We start from the raw sequence: 21,969 nt of genomic DNA on the forward strand, positions 1-21,969 counted from the left end.
CAAGGAAGGAACCTGAACCCACCTGCAGGTCGTGTGCATGGATATCACGACCCGACGATTCTTTGACCAAGTTAGCTGACCCTCAAGTTCCCCTTCGCCCTTGGTCAATCAATCAAAGACAATCTTGCCTTGGCTTGGCTCTGCTGTGATCTATCGATGATCGAATGCCCTTTTTTTAGTTCATCCATTTCTGGTTGCGGCACGACGAGATCCTCTGCCTTACCCCTGCTCGTACCTCGCCGTCCCGAGCTGGTTATGCAAAATCAAGCCCAACAGTCCTGGGTTAACCAACTACGGAGTAGTGCGGTTTTCTATTTTCGAGGCTCAGAAGGAAGCAGCATGAAACCAGGCCGACACATCGCCGCGTTGTCTTGTCACGAGTCGATATCCTATTCGTATGCAAATGCCTCAAAGGATGGAATACGTGCTGACGACGCCGAGAACTCTTCGACCCCGGCTTCGCTTCATGTTCCAATTTCTGCTGGCGGCCCGAGGCTGGCTGTCAGCTGGCGAACTGGATGGAACTGATGGAACCTCCGGATCTCACCTCCGCTTGGTGCCGTCGATGATCGCCGCCCAGCCCGCTATAGCTCCATTGGTGCTATACCTCGCCGCGCCGCGCCTCAGGTCCAATCTCACCTCACCCTCACCAATGCATCGAGTCGAGTTCGTCCCCGTCTGCAGGTCTCGGATATGCAGATTGGCTGGTTTCGAGGGAAGGGGATGTGAGAGCTCAGGCCTTGTCCAGCCCGGGTCGCGAGTAGTTTGCCTTGCCGTTCCTCCAACTCCCTAATCTTGGTCTGCCATGGGAACACTATCCGTCACTTGGCCTGCCCAGTCATCGGTGATCTTCAACGCAATCGCTCGCCACCTTTGCAGCCACAGCACAGCTGCATTTTGCCGGCTAGTGTCCGAGAGCGCATGCTACGAAACAGGGCAAACGCCTTTTCCGTCTAATCACGGGAATCTCAGTCGATGGCATGGCAACGTTCACCGCAAGGCGCATGCCAGGTTCCGAGAGGTTTCTAGCCTTGTGGCTCGCGGCCTTCCCGCCACAGGGGATGACTGAATCGACAAACACGCTAAGCACAGGGGCTGTCGTTTTGACTTGGCTGAGAGATCTCGTTCGTGGCGGCTTGTCACGCCAAACCCCCGCCTCACGCCGTTGGCTCTGCTACAGTGCTGTGTCTGAGCCGCTGCTCGGGACGTTGAGCTCGGTAGGCCTTCATGCTGTCTTGCACAAAGCGTCAAACAAAGCAATGTCGCCAACAGCAGCAACTTGCCTGCGCAGTGGAGTTAGTTGGCAATGGAAACGACATTGACCGTCAGGTACTTCTGCCAAGTCTCCCTTGTCGTGGCCCAGGTACCAGTACTTCGTACCTCGCATGAGACCCACGCATCGCGCGTCCATCCACGCCGTCCCTGCGTGTTTGTTCGTATCACGCCCCCGAGAGGTTCTGGGTACGAAGTATCTCTCTGTCTAGCCCTGCCAGTTTCTGGAGCCTTTGTGCCAACTTGACTTCTAGGCCTTCGTATTCGTCCGCCCATTGCTACTCTTCGAGGTAGTTGTTGCGTGCTCGCCCGCTGAAGCTCGCTCCCCGCGCATGCCGCCGAGTCTTTCTGCTGGCGTTAGTCTTGGAATCTGGTGACGGCAGGGAACCATCGCAGAAACTAAAACTAACACGGCCGCCACGTCCACCGACATGAGCGGAGATCCGACGCTCTCGATAGCACAATGCGGAAAGGCTCTATGGCATAGTCAAGCTCATAACGTGATGGGAGAGAAAACATTTTGAGCCACTGGCCTTTTGTGTACCCCTGGTGGTATTGTCGTCAGGCATGGGCAGGGCCAATCCCAGCAAACAAGTTTTCGTCCACTCTGAGTGTCGATCCGGCCGAACCCAGCAGAGGACGTCATCATGAACGGGCGCCAAGTGCCAAAAGCCTATCCCACCAGCCGGTTAACGAAGCTTTCAGTGATTCTACTCCTCGAGTCAGACGCAGAATCCGTTCGTTCCTATTGCGCAACCAAGAACTACTCGCCTAGGGAATCTTCAGCCGAAAGTGGGTGTCGCACAATCGAGTTGTCATACATCGTTGCCGTATGGCCTGTCGTCTTCGGCCGGCCGCGAGTTTGATCAATTCGCGGATTATGCCCTAGCACTCCCGCCGCGCGACCGTTGAAGCGTGGAGCTTGGGCCTGGACTGGGACGTTGCGAATCAGGGACCACTCATGTTAGGCTGTCTTTTGACTTCATCCGAGCTTCGGGTGGCTCATAACTTTGCGGCTGGGTTTGTGATCCTGAATCGCGCGGGATCTCCAAGCTTCTATGCGAGACCGCAGGAGGACGCCATCGAAATCCATCCTTCCTCAAGTGCCGAGCCTCCCATCACCGGCCTGATCCATGATTCCGGGGTCAAGAGCGAGAGGGCTAACTGAGGCTTCATATGTGGTCAACTTTGGGAGATTGAACTTATCTCTCCATATTGACGGCAATATACCGTGCAGCGCCGAAATGAAGCCTTGTGCCCTGACAGCGAATCTCAGCGCTTCGCGTCGTCAAGCGACAAGCGACATAGGGCGACCCCATCAGGTTGTTCGGGGGCTCCTTGTCAAAGAATCCCTTTGACAGTGCTTATCCCAGGGACTATGCATGCTGGGCCCTGCAGGAGATGGTTGGATCCCTCTCCAACAACACCGAAAGGGTTTCTTTCCCGCTTGCCCAGCCCGCCAGCTCTCCTTGAGCAGTTTGCGTTTCACCGCTATACGTCGCTTCCCGTTCCTGTGTCTCATCAGATGGCCGTATCCGCCGGCAATATTGGCAGATTGGATCCCCAGAGCCTTCATGTTATTCCTACTTGATGCAGCAAACCGGTTTCCCTTATCAATGGACTACATTTCAGCCAGCCAAGAACCCAACAGAGTTTAACAATGGCGCTCCCCTTGGCCAGGGCAAATCTGGGAAAAGTAAACATCTGAGGAGATTGATGCCCCCTTTGTTTCATCAGGGCGCATTGATTCTGGGGCCTGCGGGCCAATCGATCTTGATGTTTCATGGCACGCGGGATTGAGTCTTTGCCATGAGACGTCTTTGCTTTGTTCCAGAATTCAGATCTGTTAACCCTTGTCAGGGACGGATGGCGACTTCAGGGGCGTGCATCTCGGTGGACAGAAAAGCAAAGAGACCGTCCATCCATCGGGGCTGGATCGGACGGGCTAACGCGCCGCCACGTGGATGCGATGTGCAGTTCTCACGCAGTAGTCCGACTCCCAAGGTCCAGAGTTTCCCGCTGTCGGGTGCGTGGAGGGACTGTGAGGAACTGGCTCACAAAGCAGCGCTCTGCATTCGTATTCAGAGAAGCTCCGAGAAGAGATGGTAGTATATGTCGGTTCGGCCATGAAACTGTTCGCCGCACCGCGCAGAGGAAGCATGTCACGACAACTCGCATGGCTGTGCTTGCTGCATCTGCAGCATTACCGAAACCACGCGAGATGAGTGGTAAGACGGGACTGGCAAAACGCCTGGGCGAGGTCATCCCGGCGACCCGCGAGGTGACACAGCCTAGCGCAGAGTAATCAGGTCCCGGCCGATCATCGCCAAATAACCCCTCAAACAGACGTCTTGACCGGAATGCCGGTGTTACTTCGTAATAGGCTCTGGCATGTTCGTGCGTCAGCCTGGTGCCGAGAGCAAAGTGCTTATGCCGTGCTTGGGTCGTTGACCAGGATCGATTGGCTGTCAGCATTGGCATGTGGTAATTGCTGATGACAGACAATAATTATTTGCTCTTACAAGTTGTCAGCAAGATAATGGGACCTACGTGAGTTGATTGCTCATCCTAACTAATTGTGCGGCAAGAGAGCCAAGGCTCAGGCTTGATAGGACATCAACTCACTCGGCCTCATGGTCGAAGGCATCACGAGCAATAGTGCAAGTAGTAAATTCCTCTCCGATGCAGGTCATGATGTGTAGCCGATATACGAACAGGCCGACACATCATGACCGTATTGCTAAAAATACGATTATTAATTTGTATCAAGATAATTGCACAGCATCAGTGTTTCTTGCCCGTTCACACAGCTCGAGGAAAAACAGAGACACCAGTACAAAGTTGAGCATATCCTCTTCAATGAGCCAATAAGGCATAGTAAGAATAATGAACTTGAAAGAAAACCAAAGCATCACTTTTTGTTGGCATATTTTTTTTTAATTAATTTGGCAACCTTTATGCTAATTTGCTTAGAATATTTAAGAAGAGTTGGGTTTTCTTTACCAACGTGTGTTGGTGTCCCTTAACCCATGCGGTTGCACATCTCGTCAATAGTTCCATGTAGGACCAACTTGTCTCCGTCTTAACAATCGTTAAAGAACAACGTTTGAGAAAGGCGGATACAGTATCATGTCACATGTTCAAGCCACACAAATGAGACCTTTTATTCCCATGAGCAACCTGTGTTCCAGACTGTGCTAGTATGTTGTACATCACGTGATCTGTTTCGGATTGTTTCCACGGCAACACCGACTTCGTGTTTACCGCCCCTCCATTCCCAAGCATCGCGATAAGCACGGAAAAAGTGGCCAGAAACGCGCACACCCTCGCAGTATTCCAGTCCATCCAGCATAGTGACAAAATCAGCAAACATGGCGTACAACCCGAGAATGAGCATTATTCCAACCTCGCAGCAGCAGTCGCGGCCGCGAAAGAAGGAAGAAGAGGCTGATGCCTTCATGCGTCTATCAGACCGCGAAATCGTGGGCTGCATCACCGAAATCGGCATCAACTTCACCGTCGCGGACCTTCAGAAACCCAATGCCGTCCATATTCAGCAGATATTTGAGTGGTTCGCCGAGCTCCTCCTCAATGCGACGCGCGAGACTGTCGAGCCAGCCATGCGCGCTGCCGCCGAAGACATCTGCGGCGAGTTTGCGGATGTCATCCCCCCGGACACACGCAACCTGATGGGCTTCTACGTCTCGCTACGTAGGCTTCTGTTTGAGTGCGGAATCACCGACTTCAGCTTCAACGACCTGTACCGACCTACATATGATCGCCTGGTTAAGATCTTCAGCTACGTGATCAACTTTGTGCGGTTCCGGGAATCGCAGACCAGCGTCATCGACCAGCACTATAACAAGGCAGAGTCGACCAAGACACGCATCGAGACTCTCTACGCCGAGAACCTGGAGAACGAGGGTCGTCTGGAAGATATGCGACACAACCAGAAAGCGATGGAGGCCCAGGTCCGAGAGAAGACGATGAGAAACGAAGAACTCAAGAAGAGGCTACTGGAGCTCCGAAGGAACCAAGAAAAGGTCGCCGCGCGACTCGAGGATGCGAAGCAAAAGAAGGGCGAGCTTACGGCTTTGCTGGAGCAAAAGACACAAGAAAAAGTCACATTGAAACAGGAGAGCACCAAGTTGCGACCCTATGTGCTTCAGAGCCCTTCGGCTCTTCAAGATAACTTGACGGAGCTTCGCGAGATTCTCAACAACGACAAGTCCCACATCGACGCTCTGGATCGCCGAGCCAGAGCTCTTCAGACTTCGACAGACTCCTTCTCTGTCGTTTCCACAGATGTAGCATCCTGTATCAAGATCCTGGACGAGATTGCATCGGAGCTGTCCAAGGAGGAGGAGGAACTGGCGCGCAACGCAAAGCAACGAGACGCTCTCTCGGAGCGCAATAACAACGCTCATGAGGTGGAGCGCGCCGAGGGTCTCCTTAAGCGCCAGCTTTCCAAGTGGACAGAGCGGACGGAGAAGCTCCGCGAGCGCAGCAACCAAAAGGCACAGGAGGCCAAGGAGAGGATGCAAGAGCTCAGCGCAGTGCACAAGCAGCTCACAGCTGAGCGCACCGAGAAGGGCAAGGAGATGGAGGTCCGGCGTGTAAGGATCGAACAAACCGAGAAGAAGGTCAGTTGTCCCCAATTCTTGCTTGACAGCGCTGCAAAATGCTAACTTGATGTCAGATGCTCGACCTGAAGGAGAACATCGAGAACGAAGTTCACAGCGCACACGAAGAGTATCGAAAGATGGAGGCTCATATCGAGCTTTACATTGCAGAGATGGAGCAGGCTATTGCTTAGATCTGCCTTTGACTCGTTACCTTTGTCTGTTTGCTTTATGGTTTGGCGGCAATGCTTGGAATAGATACCATGGGCTGGCGTTAGGGATGGTTTATCACGACATGTTATGCAGTGTTTATGTGTATCTCGAGCATAATGATGATGATGCGATGATGTTGATGTGGAATATTATCACTATCCCTTTCGATATAGTTGCCTGAAGGTATATGCCTTTAGACTCTAGTCTGATCCACGTGAGGTCTTTCAGTCCTCAAACTCGAACCAGCGGCTCATTACCTGGCGGACACTGACACCCCGTCCGCTCCATGACCCATCATCCCTCCTCGCTGTACCATTCAGCAGAGGAACCATTTCTCCCCCAAGGTGCTCGATATCGTCATGGCCTCCTATACCCTTGGGTTCGATAACCACTGCTCGAAACGCATTTCGCGAAGCAGAATCCACCAAGAGTGCTGCTGAGTTACCAATACCTTGAGCTGACCACTCACTAGCATCTCGGTGAAGTGCCAAGAGTCCGTATACCAAGAGTATTGGCGCACGAGTACTGGGGGCGTGATTTGGCGGTGCTGACACTGGAGAGTCCTCGGGCGTAAAGACGGAAAGTTGCGCGCGAAGATGTGTGACTGTGGGGGCAAATATTATTCGTATATGACGAGATATGGCGATCTGATAGAGCGATGCTGTGAGGAAGGGATGAGAAGGTGATGATATCTCAGGATCTTTGTCTTGGAGAGTGAGATGGCGTGTGATGTCTTCGACAAGAGACTGTTGAAATTCGGTCTTTGTAGAGCCTATCACTATAGTCGTTGGGTACCGGTGATACGAGATGATGTATGACAAGAGCTCCGAGGGCGTTGCTGGAGAGAGAACGATGGGTTGAGATGCCATGTTCTTGAGATGTGGTTGTCCAGGGTAGTTGATCTGGTGAAGAGGTGACACTGTGGACCTATTCGGGTCTAAGGTTAGGGAATGGTGTCTTTGGAGTTTAAAAATCTTCTCTTGGGGTGTCTTGTTATTCTCTCCATTTGGTCACGAGGCTGAATCCCGAGGTCACTTGTTTTGGTTGTGGTACCAAGATCTCATCCTCTGTGTATGGTGTTGAGGCAGCTCCCCCACCAATCGTGGCGCCCCTCCACCTCCACCAGCCGCGACGCCTTCCATTGCACAACGTCATTCCAAACACCTACACCCAACCCTTGACCAGGGCACTTTTTTCTCTCCTTGACGCGGTAGAAGCTCCCACGCTCACTCGTCACTATGGAGTCGATAGCGAGGATCTCGAGTCTCATGGAGACTGGTGCGTAGCCTTCACTGACCGCTTTGTCTATGCGCTAAACTGACTGATGCCTCAGCGAGGGAGCTCACCCTCGATGCTGCCCAGGCGACGCGCGGTGCGCGCACGAGCTCGAGACCTCTGGATCGGAACCAGATGAGGAAGCTTCTGGATAGTCGGAACGAGCGCGAAGTTCTTGAGGGTCTACGGCGCGTTATGGCTGTGCGTGCTGTTGTCTTGAGCGTGAAGAATAGGCGCTAACATGTCTGCGGTAGATGATGTACCGAAACCACAAGACCCTACCCTTCTTCTCGTCCGTCGTCAAGAATGTCGCCTCCCCGAACCTCGAAATCAAGAAACTCGTCTACATCTACCTAATCCACCATGCCGAGCAGGAGCCCGACCTCGCCCTCTTGTCCATCAACACGATACAGAAATCCCTATCCGACCAGAACCCCCAAGTCCGAGCCCTCGCCCTCAAGACCATGTCGGGCATCCGAGTCCCCGTGATCAGCCAGATCGTGTCCCTTGCCATCAAGAAGGGCGTCGCCGACATGAGCCCCTACGTACGCAAGGCCGCCGCCCTGGCGATCCCCAAGTGCTATCGATTAGACCCGAGTCAGGCGCCGCAGTTGATCGATTACTTGTCGACTCTCCTGGGCGACAAGCTGTATTATGTGGCTGGAGCAGCTGTGTCGGCCTTCCTAGAGGTCTGCCCAGACCGGATAGATCTCGTCCACAAGCACTACCGAGCGTTGATTAAGCAAGTGGTGGATATGGACGAATGGAGCCAGCTGGCCACAATACGACTTATGATGTATTATGCACGGAGGTGCTTCCCTCGGAAGTCGGAGCCTTCAGGGGACTCCGAGGAGCAATCTCAGGACCAGAATGTGGACGATTTTTATGGCGAGTCCCGCCAAGGGGGCCGAGGCCAGGGATCGTCAGTGTTGGATCCCGACCTGGCGCTGCTCCTGAATGGCCTCAAGCCTCTTCTGCAGAGCCGCAATGCCGGAGTCGTTGTCGCCGTGACTAGATGCTACGTCGACATTGGAACACCGGACTATGTCAAGCTCGCAACCGGTCCCTTGATTGCTCTTCTCCGTGGAGCTCAGGACATACAGCAAACTGCGCTATTCAACATTGTTTCTGTATGCCTTATGCAGCCTGCCGACTTTGTCAAGTATGCAAGCCACTTTCTTGTCCGAGCCACCGATCCTGCTCCCGTCTGGGAGTTGAAGCTGGAGATCTTGACTATCATCTTCCCCCACAGCCCACCCCATGTCAAGAGTCTCATCTTGAAAGAGTTGGAGCATTTCTCGCAGGGAACTAACAAAGCTCTCGTCCGCGAGGCTGTCCGTGCAATTGGCCGCTGTGCGCAGGCCGATGTCACTACTGCCCCCCGATGCCTGAAGCTGTTGCTAGGCCAGATCACCAGTCTGGACGGTACTCTTGCAGCTGAGTCGCTGACGGTAATTCGTCACCTGATACAACAGGATGTCCAGGGCCACATCGGAACGGTGGTTCGGCTGGCGAAGAACCTCGACTCTGCTACAGATCCTCAAGCGCGAGCGACAATCATCTGGCTGGTGGGTGAATTCTCAGGGCTGAATGGAGAGGACAACATTGCGCCCGATGTTCTCCGTATCTTGCTCAAGGAGTTTTCCAGCGAATCGCCAGCAGCCAAGCAGCAGATTCTGCTTCTGGCTGCCAAGGTCTATCTTCACCACCTTAACCGGAAGAGTGAGACAGAGCAGCAGAGAGAAGCGGAGGAAGACCCCCCTATGGAGACAGACACCCATCCTATTGCGCGTCTCTGGGAGTATACTTTGCTGCTCGTAAGGTATGACAGATCCTTCGATCTTCGTGATCGGGCAAGGATGTACCGGTCCCTACTCGCTGTCCCTCAGCTGGCGACGTTGATGCTTCTCGCCGAGAAGCCTGCACCACAGGCTCCGAGTCCATCTGAATCCCGAAAGGGCTTCTTGCTTGGTTCTGCCACTCTGGTACTCGCCGGTGGTGGCGCCATTCATGGACTAAGGGGGTACGAGCCTCTGCCTGACTGGGTAGAGGAGGGAAAGCAGCCTGACCGTCGCCTCCGTGAGCCCGAAGGAGGGCAGAGCTCCCGATACGATGTCGAGAGAAGCACACTCCCAGCTGGCGAAAGACTTGACGAGGCAGCCAAAACATTTGTGCCTAGCAAGACAAACGGTACGGGTGAGGGTGTAGGTGCCAAGACTCTGGATGACTGGCTCGCGGAGGAAGAAGAGGAGAGCGAAGAGACGGAAGAGGAAAGCGAGGAGGAATCTACTGATGATGAGGAAGAAGACGAAGAGGAGGAGGACGATGATGATGATGATGACGACGAGGAAGAGGAGACGGACAGCGACGATGACGGGGAGACGGATAGATTGGTCAAATCCTAATAGTGATAGACAGCATTACCATGAGAACTACGCTCAATTCGGCTCGCCTGAGCCTGCAAGATCGATCTAGTACCCGTAACAATAACTAACGCCTTGCGTATTGATTCCAACAAGGGAATGGCGGCCATCTTTGCCATTGTTTTTGCCCCTTAACCAACGATTCCAAGCCAAACCCTTTATCTACGCAGTCTGAGAGTTTTCAACCTTTCTCTCGTCAGATGACTCTGCTGTCATCTCGGCCTCGGTCACATTCTTTTCGCTGAAGCCCGTCGCCATCTGAGGGAAGAACAGGCCTGGGTGGAAAGCGGTTAGGAGGAAGCCTGTGACCAAGACTAGGGTGCTGTCGAGGACGAGGAAGCTGGGCTCGTCTTGCATGATGTGGTTGCCCCATCCGCCAGCCATCTCGGCGATTCTGCATGAAACGGGTTAGTTGGTGTCTACATGGAGGGGAGGGTAAGGGGAACTGACCGGTAGATGCAACGGATGAGGATGGAACAGTAAGCTCCAATGACAGCGACCGTAAAGCGTCGGAACTTGGTATCTGTCCAAACCCTCAAGGCCGCGGGGTCAACCTCGGAGCTGTGGATGTACTTTCTCACCCTCAGGTAGTAATCGGTGCCCATGACACCAAAGCCCAGCAAGACGATAACCTGGAGAACGACACCAGCGATGATGGTGCGGTTACCGCTCTCGGCAACACCAGGCTGGTCCCTCTTTGCGGCTGCCGCGACACCACCGCCGATGGCCTGGATGATGAGACATGACAGGTCGGCGGGGAGGAAGACGCGCGGGTACCAGCGAGGGTGGAAGCGAGAGAGGGAGGGGTTGAGGGCGAGGGCGACGTGCTTGAGGGTGAGGTAGATGGCGGCACAGATGAAGGTGGGCGCGATGATGATGCAGCAGATCTGGAGCTGGAAGGCGGCAGAGTTCCAGGGGTTGGGGTTCATGAGGGCTCGGCCGATGTAGCCTGAATGAAGTGTTAGAGAGAGTAAGATATCGTCGAGTGTTGGTCTTACCTAGTGTCTCGAGGAGTAAGCCTACTCCAAGAGTGGCAGCATACGTCCAAGTCTTTTTCCACACACCCAGTCCTACACTCGAGATACACAGCAGACCAAACGCGAGAGCAAAGAAGATGCTCGATCCTCGGTTGGGAACATAGCCAAGGACGGTGGCTTCGACTGGGCACAGGGGGGAGAGGTCGGAACAGTCGTCGAAGCTGGCTGGTCTCCGACGAGCCAGCTCGTTGAGCACCGCGTCGAGCATGTTGCGATGGATCGAGAATCTTGTTTCCTTTGTCGTTTGGCTTCGGGGTTTGTCGGATATTGGTGTGTTTTTTTCAACTCCGCTCGTCAAGTTTTCGCCACAGTCTTTGATCTTTCGTCAAAACAACAATATACAAGAAGAGAAATAGAAAGTAAATACTCGAGAGATTTAGAGGAGGAAAACACTGTCAGACGAGATTACCGCTGACCCGATTCGAGTACACCACCCTCTTCATCAACCCGGTTACGGACACTTGCTCAAGCACCGGGCACCCACGGATTTAAAAAGATCAACCGGAATTCGGGCACCCTTTGTTACCAACGACCAGGGGATGCATAGAGTAAACGTCACATTAACACTGACTTGCCTAGCCCGACCTCAAGTCGGTTTAAAGTCATTCCTAGACGCTGATCCTGTCTAAGCTGACGGCATTCTCTGAATGCGAAGGACCCAATAATACCGTCCGGAAGGCCAGAGTTCCGGACACCACCTCATCTCGCTGTCTGGCTCACCACCTCGCTTAGAGGGTATTTCCCTTCTGGGTATGTCGTTCGAAGAGAAGAAAAAGCTCCGAGGGAGCTAAGCTAGTCGATGAGCGGCGGCCGAACCCTGGTGGCGGCGCCACGGGAGCGGGCCAACCTGGTCCGCATGGGAGCAGGGATTCGGAGAGATTTAGATTGCCGAGTCTTTGAGTTGCTTGTTTCATCTTTTTTTTGAATCAGATTTTTGAGATTTGTAGAGACAGGGCTGAGACGGGTGGCTCCAAAGGCTGCGTTTTCCGAGGTTGTTGTGATATTAATTGAAGAATTGGAGTGACTTCTTGGCTGGGACGGCCTTGGGCATTCTCCCAATTTAAGGAGGACCAGCCTGTTAAGCTGAGTTGGTGATTGGGTTGTTTTTATATGTTGTTTTTACCAGAAGCAAGACAAAGGGCCCCAAAGTTCATATCTGATTGCTCAACGAGTCTATGTAGCCGGGCAAACTGACGGGCCAACGTCTTCTCCGTCTCAAAGCCACCATATGCACCCCGGGCTTCAGCCACAGGCTCTCCACAACATGGCACTCATGGCGATTCATGAACACAGTAATAGATTCAAGCAATAAATTTGATGAAATAAGCTGTTCGCATGTGAGAGACTCGTTTTCTTGTTCGCTTACTCTACAGTTGTGGTATTGCTGGGGCGTCTCGAAGTTCGAGTCTGCAAGCGTTACCTACCTACAACTCGCCTTCAGGAAATGCAAATCACTTGCAGATCTTCCTGTAATTAACGATGGAGCAGCCGTCAGACAGTTTTCGTCTCGGAAATTCACTTGATGGTTTATTGCTCAAGGTTCATTGTTCATCTCATCAGACTGTTCATTCGTTGAGGTCGTGAACGCCTGACGGGGACTGGCGTTTGTAATATGTTACATGGGAACAACAATGGTTGATGGCTCATGTTTGTCTTGGCATGTAGGAAGAGTGCAAGGTGACTACGAGGAGGGATGGGTTGTCCAATGATCCCTGTTCCAAGAGGCAATCCAATGACGCATAGACTACGTGGAGAAGTGCTGATCGTTCCAAGTCTGCTGCTGTAGAAGGTACATTTCGCTTCTCATTGAATACTAAGAATCAACTCTGTGTAATGCTTGTTAGCCAATCAACTAGACAGGGTCGTTTTGGCCTGGACTAACCTGGAGGCTGGCTGCTACCTGGGCAGCTGGGCTGGGTGACTGACCGGCAGCATCCACACTTGAGCTTCTATATGTGAAGTTGAGTAAGTGAACATGGGTGCGAATGAATGAATGCGATGGATATGGAATACTCATCAAAGTTGAGTTTCATGTTACACAGGCAGAGCACGCTCTCCAAGGACCCGTGACTGACGAGTCCAGATGTCACCGTGCTGCAGACGAGCATACTGATCTCTCAGTTATCAAGTCTTTTATTCACATGCCGTTTTACGCACCTCTGACATATCTATATAACTATTTCTATTCCTCCTTGCCGCCCAGATACCTGTAAACGACCGAAAAGTCTCGCCCCTGACACCTCTCTTCCTTCTCAGCAGCCTCATACACCGCAAACGCCGGCTTGGCCAGCTCCATCCTCGCGCCCGCCTCCTCGGCCGCGACAATGGCTAGCCTGAGGTCCTTCTTCATGAGACCGATTCCGAAGCCACCGCGGTAATCCCGGTTTGCCGGGGCCGTCTCGACGACGCCCGCCACGGGGTTGTTGACCTCGCTCGGCCAGCACTTGCCCGTGCTCACGTTGATGACGCCCGCCAGCTTCTTGGGGTCCAGACCCCACTGCATTCCCAGGTTCATGGCCTCGGCGGTGGCGATGTTGTTGAGGGCTAGGAGGTAGTTGTTGGCGAGCTTGGCTGAGAGACCGGCACCCTGCTCACCGCAGTGGAGGACCTTCTTGCCCATGAGGAGTAGGACAGGCTCCAATCGAGGGACAAGAGATGGGGGAGAACCGAGCATAAAGGTGAGGGTTCCGGCAGTAGCTCCCACGACACCGCCGGACATGGGGGCGTCAACAAATGTGCCTTGACCAGCAGAGGAGACCGTCTTGGCAACTTGACGGGAAGTCGAGGGGTCAATGGTTGAGCAGTCAATGAAAACACGGTCCTTCTTGGGCAGAGAATCTGTAATTATAGACTTGTAGACACCCTGGACGTGCTGAGGTTCGGGGAGGACAGTGATGACGGTGTCCTGATCATGTTAGTAGCTGAAGTGGATCACGACGACTAACAAGACTCACAGCATCTTTGGAGGCATCAAACGCGCTGGCAGCCAGCTCAACCGCCGCACCAGTTGAGGCAGCCTTCATCTCCGTCTCAAGGCCCTTCATGGACTCGGGATTGATGTCAAAGATGGACACCTTGTCCGAGGGCTTTAACTTGGATTGTAGGTTCTTGGCCATTTGGTAACCCTATGTTACTCCGGTTAGAACCCTTGTATAGGTAGTTGAAGTGAAGGTCAACGTACCATCTGTCCCAGGCCGACAAAGGCATAGTTATCCAGTCGTCGTGCTGAACTGGCAAAGCCTCGTCGAAGCACAAGGCTTCCAAGTCGTGTTGAAGGTCTCATGATGTGTATGAATAAGGGTATTATAACAAGGGAGAACAACAGCAGAGAAGGCACTGGGGATTACACAAGAGATCAAGTTTTCAAGTTGAAGAGAGAAGCACAAGATATATGGAAGCAAGAGCTCTCAGTCGACGTTAATACGTGTGGGGGAGTGGTTACCCGAAAGAGAGCCGGCCATTGCCGCACATAGCCAGAGAGCTACCGAGTTAGATTCACGACGCGGGAGTTGGAGATGATGGAGAGATTCCATCGTGCGGGGAACACGCGGGGGATCAAGTGCGCTAAAACATGGAGCCGGAGTCGCTAGAATTCTGTTGGTTCTAGGGGACTTTGCCGCTGTGACCCAGCAACCATGGACACCTCAAATCGGGTCCGACTGATGGACACTCCTCGGCATCGGCTATTCAACACCGAAGGCATGATGTTGATCTAGATCTTTTGTGTGTTATTTTTTATTAGTGTTTTTCTTGATATCTTTATATAGGTAGATAGTCCGATCAGAGTCATTACAAAACGCCTCTTCTCCAGCCCTTCTCTCCTCCACGGGCATCCATCCATCGACTTCAACACGTTCGTCCACCAGCCGTCCCCCCATCTCAATCTCTTCTCCAGAAGTGAACCAGTCAAAATAGAAACCTGAATTCGCCAGCCTATCTAGTGCTTGCGGTTTCAAGGGTCAAAGGGGGTATGTGCAAGGGAAAAGATTTTGGGTAATAAAGTAATAAGAAAAAAAGAGCATAGTGTTGTGGTATAATGGGAGAGGTCAAGGTAAAAAGGACATTGATAGGTAGGCAGGACGTCGACGAGCCTGTTACTCTGTAACATCTCGCCCTGACAAGGGGTAATGGGTAGTGATCCGTGAACAAGACACAATGACACAAAAAAAGACAAACAACCAAAGACAAGAACCGCGCCGATCCAACCGCCCGTCCCATATTGCGGCCATGGTCGTAGTGGAACCGCCCGAATCCCTGGGTCAAAGATTTGGGTTCCGAAGACATGACATTCGTAGCTTAGATAAAGTTCATGAGCCAAGGGACAATGGCGCTGCGACTTGTTAGCAATGGTTCGTTCAGATATTCAGAGGCGTAAATGTCTTACCCAACCGCAACGGTGGCACCCAGTCCGAGCAGTGCTCGGTTCTTGACCTTTTCTTTCCGTAGCTCAGCCTCTGTCTTGACCTTCTTTGCTCTGGGCTGTTCCTCTTCTCGAGTCTCTTCGGTCTTGTCGGCGGCGTCCTTGTCGCCTACTGAGATATCGGCAGCCTTTCGCTTGCTCTTCTTAGCAGAAGGAGGTGCCTCTTCTGTCTCGGGCGCCTCTTCTTGCGCTTCTTCGCCCTCCGTCTCGGCCTTGGCCTGTTGCTCCTCCTCCTTGTTCTTCTGAACCATCTCCTTGGCAGCCTCCATCATCTGAGCAATCTCCTCAGCACTGGGCGGCTCGCCAGCAGTGGGCAGAGGAAGCTCGACCTCGGTCACGGTGTGCTTGGTCTCAATTCCGTCCGCATCGGTTGACACTTCCTCCTCGACGTGAACCTTGACCTTGGGCTCCTCCTCCTTGGGCTCCAGAACGATGGCGGGCTCGAACTCGGTCGACTGCATGACAATGTCCTCCTGCTTGGTCTCCTTGGTCTCGCCGTTGACGAGATCGGTCTTCTCGGTGATGGTCTCAACGGCCTCGACCTTGGTGCGGAGGCTTCGCTTTCGGGGCGACGCAGCTGCGCGCCTCGTGGTCTTGGTGGGGCTGGCTGAGCGGCGAGACCGAGTAGTTCGAGGAATGACAGTTGGAGTAGGAGGAGCCAGTGTAGGCTGTGACGACTTGACCGGGTCAAACTTGGGGGGCGCCGTAATGTTCTTGGGCGGCGAATCCGCGGTGCTGGTGACCGAGATCTTGGCGGGATCGAGCAGGGCGCGGATCCAAGGGGTAATCTGATACTCATCGGCGAGGGCGAGAGCCTGCTCCGGGGGGATCCAGATGTTTCCGGCCGTCTCTTCGGGGCTCGTAGTCGCCAGAGACTTGATAAACTTGCGCTCGGCTTCCTCGTCGGCCGCTTCGGCGTATGGGAAGGTGGCCTTGAACATGCCGGTGGCCGAAACGTAACCGTCGAAGCTGCGGCGCATCAGGAAGTAGCTGTTGGGGCTCGACTTGAAGATGCCCGAGACGATACCCTTGGGCAGAGGAGCCCGCAGATGGGCGTAGTCGAAGACGCCAAGAGACGTCTGCTCAGCCTCACCAGTGCCGACCATCTTAGGTGTCAGCTTGGTCTGTCCGAGGCGTCGGCGCGCAACCAGATCCGTATCTACAAAACATGGGTGAGCCTGCGAAGTCGCGACATCGAAGCAGGTGGGTGGTCTATACAATCCGGGATGTCCTCCATCATGAGAGGGTTGTGCTTCGTAGGAAGCATGCGCTCGGCGTTGGGGGCCATCTTGTCCAATTGCTTCTTGATCGCGACCGATCCGTGTTACCTCTGGGCCGACAAAATGAATCGAAATCGCGGGACTCGACGTGGTATATCGGCGCGCAAAGGAGAGTAAGATGAATGAACGAGCCCGCGAAGCTGGAGATGGCGCGTTAGATGGTGAATGTGAAGAGAGTTGGGCGCAGAATTGCTCGCAATCCGGGCGACGGGCCGGGGGGAGAGTTTGGCCTTTTTCGACGTACCGTGTCAACGCAGGGCTTCAATTCATTCAGGGAAAAGTAGGCCTTGAAGAACGTACAATCGCGCTTCAGGCGAAAGGGTCTGGGAGGGGAAAGGCCAGCGGTAACGGTGCTTTGGGCCGGAAATAGAGAGGGAGCGAAGAATGAAGAAAATGAAGCAGATGAGGGTGAAAAAGGATCGCGACAGGCTCGACGAGGGAAGAGCTGAGACGGGAATCCAGTCGCGCAAATTACATGCTGGATAGCGTCGAGGGTTTTAGCGGGCGGCCCTGTTGGGCGGGTTCGGCGGCCCAGATACGTACCGAGCACCCGAAGGGGACTAGCTCCGCGTGTAGGAGTGGGGTGCTGCGAGATATAGTGGTACTTGCACTGTCACACAGTTCACCCGCAGCGTCAGGTCTCCTGTTAATGGTGCGGCCAAATTACCCCCATCAACACGCCAAACTTGATGGACACCTGACTTGACATTACCCGATGGGTTCCAGTGCCATCTGGTTAGTGTGTACGTACCTCCTTTCTTGTGCAGGCTCATTTTCACAACAAAAGGAGCCACTACTTATTGGCTTTTATTGTTTGATGGGCGCTAGACGGCGTCAAATAATTCTATTCCCAGCTCGCCTCTTTCCCCTCGTTTCCATGGATGCCATGCTTGATTCCGTTGGCGCGCACGTGGGGGACTGGACGATGGGTTGCGCTGTTGGATGGATGATGGACGTGTCTGCCGCCCCTAGCAACCACACTCACCCTACCTAGCGACAGCGCCAACGCCAGCGCCGATCCAGGTCAGAGTGAACCACCCCCCAAACAAGTCCCCGGTCCCCCTGGCGTTCGCTGCGCCCGGCGCGCCAGCAGGCGACTGCTCGCCCAGAAGAACGCGGGGAAATGGCATGGGTTTGGCTTTGGCGGCGCCATGTCACAGAGGACTCGTCATGGAAGCGAGATGCCGAAACATGTCCAGAGACAGACGTCGCAAGTCTGGCCAAGTCATTGACAGAGCCGAGAAACGGGTGCGACTCGTTGCCAATGGTCTCATTCCGTCTGCTGAGCCCGGCGACAAATGGGCTGCTTACAGCCCTACTGCTGCCGAAGTCGACGAATGGCGGCGCAACAAGTCACTTATCGCGCGTCTGGCATCGCATGCCGGCGTGCCTGTTTGGGCTGTCCCAGCACTGATTCGATGTTCCAAGAGGTCTAGAAGGGGTCGGGTCCAAAGGGGTTGCCGGCTCGGGACGAGCAGAATGGATGGGCCGCTCTCTTGAGCCATCTTTCTTTGCTGTCTTTCTCCCCACGAGATCTCAACCCCGGACCACGCTTCTTTTCCTGACAGACCGTCTTCACATGGAGTTCCCTGCGAGACATTCTATATGTGCTAGATGCTATCGTCTCTATATCGCTGAGGTCTCCGATTTGTCGAGGTGCATTCGCATAGCGGCGAGGGGCGAGTCAATGCATGAGGATCCATTCGTCCTGTCATGCGCCCACTGCTGAGCTGCTGCGGTACGCGGGGAAAGCACGCAGTGGCAATTGAGTGCGTTACTTGCTGTAGGTGAGCGAGGATTTGCAGAGAGGCATTCTCAAGCCAAGAATGGTAGGATTGTGGTGATGTTGGCATTGCCAAACAAGGTTTAACGATGTGCTGGTCCAAGAAGGATACGTGGTTGAAGCAATTCGAATTGCCTGTAGAAAGACGAAAGAAGTGTGTCTAGCTCCTATCCAACGAGCAGTGCTGCAGCGGACGATCTCCTGGCCTACCTAGACTATCTCGATGCTGCAATCCATGTCTCAGTTGCAGTTGCGGGCACCCAGCTTCTGCTCACACAACCCAGAGGCTCAAAGCCACAGCCGCCATAACCCCTCTGAAAACAAGCCTCATCCTCCAGGCTATCCTTCGCCAGCCCAACCCCTGACAAGCCCATCTCCATACCGACAGCAGCCATTGGCGACTCGTCCGTATTCAAACGCATCAAGCCCAATCAACATTCGCGAGTCAGCCTCCTGAAACCCCACCAGACGACGAGGATGCCTAGGAGCGACCGCCAAAACCCAGAACCCACCCTAGCACGCACCTACAGCAGAGGAACACCGCCTAGAAAGCCCCTCCATCGTCACCGCAACAAGCAAGCAACCTACCCAAGCCCCTCCAAGGACCAAGGACCAAGCTCACCTCTCCCCTGCTTCAACGAGTAAGCTTCTTCTCCTTTCTTCTCCCCCTCCTCCTCTCCTCTTTCTTTTTCTCTACCCCAACCTTCACTTCTTCTTTCTACTATATCTTGAGCAGCCATTCACAGCTGCTGTAGCCATCTCTCTTCGACCTCAACCTCTCGGTGCTCTCCGCTCTTCTCCTATCCCCCGCCCTCCTCCAGCCTCGCCCCGCTCGCCCACCATGGCTTCTCACGATGATGATACCATGCCCGAGGAGACTCAGGGCTACAAGCTCTCCCAGCCCAAGCAGAGTCTGGCTGAGTACCAGCAGATGGGTAGGTGCAGCAGCTCCCCGTACCCCGACTTCCGTCCCGACCTATCGTCGAGCCTCTGCCGCACATGCTTCTGTCCCATGTGGCACCGCCTTGCAACCTCGCACCAACATGACATGATGATTCAATGCATCTGTGCTATGTGTAGCTCTCGGGCTCAAGCCGAGCTATGTCAGAGCGCATGAGCTGTGCTTCATTCTTGGATTGTCTGGTCTGGCTCAGCTTCCCCTCAGCGCAACACCAAGCATCTTGCTTACCGCTTCTCCCACACCACACCTCCAAATCACTGGACTGCTCAATGCTAACATTCCTTCTCTCAAGACGCTGGCGATGAGTCCCTGCAGCGATACAAGGAGTCCCTCGGTCTCGGTGGTGGCACCGACATCTCTGACCCCAACGACCCCCGAGTCTGCATCATCCTGTCCCTGACCATGGACTCTCCCGGCCGCGACCCCGTCACCATTGACCTCTCCACTCCCGGCAGCGAGAACACCCTCAAGGACAAGCCCTTCACAATCAAGGAGGGAGCCAAGTTCACCATGAGCGCCAAGTTCAAGGTCCAGCACGAGATCCTCAGCGGTCTCCACTACGTTCAGGTCGTTAAGCGAAAGGGCATCCGGGTCTCCAAGGACTCTGAGATGATTGTGCGTTTTCCTGGTAGTTTCTGAGCTAAGCGGCATGCTGACACATTACACAGGGCAGCTACGCTCCCAACACTGACCGACAGACCACCTACGAGAAGAGATGTAAGTCTTACACCGTTACTGCTTATATCCAGCCATTGACACCGCCACAGTCCAGGAGGAGGAGGCCCCCAGCGGCATGCTCGCCCGCGGCCACTACAACGCCGTTTCGAGCTTCGTGGATGACGACAAGAAGAAGCATCTTGAGTTCGAGTGGAGCTTCGACATTGCCAAGGACTGGTAGACCTCCAAAGAGTACCAAGGCACGACCTAACAGGTTTGGGTCGCGTATCCTTAGGAATCGCACATAAACAAATACCACAAGCCATGAGATAATGAGATACCTGAACATTGGATAAGGACGCAACACACAAAAACCCACATAAAAAAAGAAAATCGAGGATCGGAGCCGGGGATGGGATGGGTGGATGCTTTGTTTCTATCATCTAGCTCGTCGCTGACGAGGCAATACTTCAACCTCACTTCCGAGTCTCGAGACTCCAAGGAGGGGAAAAAATCCGATATGCATCAAGCTCTATTTGCTATGCAACAACTCTATCTACCGCTCGGGTCCGTCAATATGCCTACTCAAAGGATCTGGTATCACATCGTTGTAAAATGTCATCAAGCCCAAGCTGGTGTGGCTTCAGGCGGTGTGTTGTATATGTATGTATAGGTTGCTCAGAGGAAATAGTCTGGCAAGGCATTACCGTCGGCAGACTTTTCGTTCCCGGGCTGCAGCTCCTTATGCATGTCATTCTCGGGGGCGGCTGCAAAGACGTTAAAGAAACGCTCCCCTGTATCGCTAACCTCGAGAACGCTGGCCATGTTGCCGCAGCGGTAGCAGTAGTTGGGGGCGCTCCAGACGGTGCTGAGCCGGTCGTCGTAGAGCACCTGGAAGCCTTCTTGGCAGAGCTGGTGGGCCCTGAGGATGTGCGACATGTTGTTGACGGCCAGGAACTTCTTAACCACTTGGGCTCCAAACGTGTAGCCAGCACCTCGCGGGGAGAGGGAGAACTCGTCGCGCTCGGGGTCGGGGTCGGACCAGACGAGGTCGGCCATGGGGCCTTCGTGGGGGATCTCGCGGAAGCGATCTATGATTTTGATTTGGTCGATAGAATGGATGGAGGGGGAGAGGCCTAGACGTCGTATTAGAGCTGCTGCAGAGCAGACGCGGGCTTGAAACTGACCGCCGTGGACGCAGAATATTTGGTCGTTGATGACGACACTCAAAGTCAAAAAGTCAAACATGTCGGTAAAGTAGTGCCACACGTTGGCGTTGCCATACTTGCGCGAGCACTCGGTGTAGAAGCCATATGACTGGGTGACGCCGCGCGACTCGTGGTTCCCGCGGATCAGATGCACGCGATTGGGGTATCGTAGCTTTAAACACACAAGCAGCGAGATGGTCTCCACGCTGAACATGCCGCGGTCGACATAGTCTCCTGTTCCCCGATGGTGATTAGCCAGAGGTTTGTATTTCGTCTGCTGCGAGGGCGATTACCGAGGAAGAGGTAGTTTGTGTCGGGGCAGTAGCCGCCGATGCGAAAGATCTCGATCAGATCAAAGAACTGGCCGTGGATGTCGCCGACGACGGTGATGGGGGCGCGGACGTGGACGACATTACTCTCGCGCATCAGAAGCTCCTTTGTCTTTGCGCAGATGGCCTCGATGACGGACTCGGCGAGGAGCTCCTTCTTGTACAGGCGCGAGATGCACTCGTCGAGGTCGACGGATGCTGTTGCGACCCGGGGATATCAGCCTGCGAGCTCTAGGGGCCCTTCGATGGCGGGGGCGGGCGCTTACATGGTAGCCCAGGCATTGTGTGAGAGGTACGGTGCGTATGTGCGGGGAGGAGGAAAAGGCGACCGGGAGGTTCAGTTTGAGAAGATGGTCGTGGGTATCGAGGGGACTCGTGCGCCCGGAGTCATTAAGGCTGGCGGCGGCAGCTCCTGGCGGGGATGATGTCTGGAGGAGAGCTTGGTGGTTGTACCAACATGATCGATCGGAGACGAAGCGGGACAGGTTC

The 21,969-nt window shown here is 54.1% G+C and overlaps 7 protein-coding genes across 7 annotated transcripts; 3 read left to right on the top strand and 4 right to left on the bottom strand.

Annotated features, from left to right (window-relative positions):
• Window positions 1-4,643: 4,643 nt before the first annotated feature.
• On the top strand, window positions 4,644-6,088 carry NCS57_00227200 (putative kinetochore protein NUF2; the record flags this gene model as incomplete). Its single annotated transcript, XM_053052305.1, has 2 exons — window positions 4,644-5,915; window positions 5,972-6,088. 2 exons carry the CDS (start codon window positions 4,644-4,646, stop codon window positions 6,086-6,088), a joined length of 1,389 nt encoding a protein of 462 aa, XP_052917551.1.
• A 1,257-nt stretch (window positions 6,089-7,345) lies between these two features.
• Window positions 7,346-9,787, top strand: NCS57_00227300 (uncharacterized protein; the record flags this gene model as incomplete). Its single annotated transcript, XM_053052306.1, has 3 exons — window positions 7,346-7,385; window positions 7,441-7,583; window positions 7,637-9,787. 3 exons carry the CDS (start codon window positions 7,346-7,348, stop codon window positions 9,785-9,787), a joined length of 2,334 nt encoding a protein of 777 aa, XP_052917552.1.
• Window positions 9,788-9,967: 180 nt separating this feature from the next.
• Window positions 9,968-11,158, bottom strand: NCS57_00227400 (uncharacterized protein; the record flags this gene model as incomplete). The annotated part of the gene is made up of 3 exons (XM_053052307.1): window positions 10,804-11,158; window positions 10,256-10,754; window positions 9,968-10,199 (listed from the first exon to the last, which is right to left on the bottom strand). Exons 1-3 carry the CDS (start codon window positions 11,048-11,050, stop codon window positions 9,968-9,970), a joined length of 978 nt encoding a protein of 325 aa, XP_052917553.1. The 5' UTR covers window positions 11,051-11,158.
• A 1,866-nt stretch (window positions 11,159-13,024) lies between these two features.
• On the bottom strand, window positions 13,025-14,125 carry NCS57_00227500 (3-hydroxyisobutyrate dehydrogenase; the record flags this gene model as incomplete). Its single annotated transcript, XM_053052308.1, has 3 exons — window positions 13,025-13,747; window positions 13,797-13,967; window positions 14,024-14,125. The coding sequence occupies 3 exons, from the start codon at window positions 14,123-14,125 to the stop codon at window positions 13,025-13,027; spliced, it is 996 nt and encodes a 331-aa protein (XP_052917554.1).
• Window positions 14,126-15,138: 1,013 nt separating this feature from the next.
• On the bottom strand, window positions 15,139-16,550 carry NCS57_00227600 (HTH APSES-type domain-containing protein; the record flags this gene model as incomplete). Its single annotated transcript, XM_053052309.1, has 3 exons — window positions 15,139-15,172; window positions 15,227-16,421; window positions 16,481-16,550. 3 exons carry the CDS (start codon window positions 16,548-16,550, stop codon window positions 15,139-15,141), a joined length of 1,299 nt encoding a protein of 432 aa, XP_052917555.1.
• Window positions 16,551-19,166: 2,616 nt separating this feature from the next.
• Window positions 19,167-20,184, top strand: NCS57_00227700 (uncharacterized protein; the record flags this gene model as incomplete). Its single annotated transcript, XM_053052310.1, has 4 exons — window positions 19,167-19,260; window positions 19,579-19,901; window positions 19,955-20,003; window positions 20,054-20,184. The coding sequence occupies 4 exons, from the start codon at window positions 19,167-19,169 to the stop codon at window positions 20,182-20,184; spliced, it is 597 nt and encodes a 198-aa protein (XP_052917556.1).
• A 437-nt stretch (window positions 20,185-20,621) lies between these two features.
• NCS57_00227800 (Serine/threonine-protein phosphatase) lies at window positions 20,622-21,762 on the bottom strand (the record flags this gene model as incomplete). Its single annotated transcript, XM_053052311.1, has 3 exons — window positions 20,622-21,385; window positions 21,445-21,678; window positions 21,747-21,762. 3 exons carry the CDS (start codon window positions 21,760-21,762, stop codon window positions 20,622-20,624), a joined length of 1,014 nt encoding a protein of 337 aa, XP_052917557.1.
• Window positions 21,763-21,969: the final 207 nt, after the last annotated feature.

The sequence above is a fragment of the Fusarium keratoplasticum genome, chromosome 2 (assembly GCF_025433545.1).
Source record: "Fusarium keratoplasticum isolate Fu6.1 chromosome 2, whole genome shotgun sequence".
NCBI lineage: Eukaryota > Fungi > Ascomycota > Sordariomycetes > Hypocreales > Nectriaceae > Fusarium > Fusarium keratoplasticum.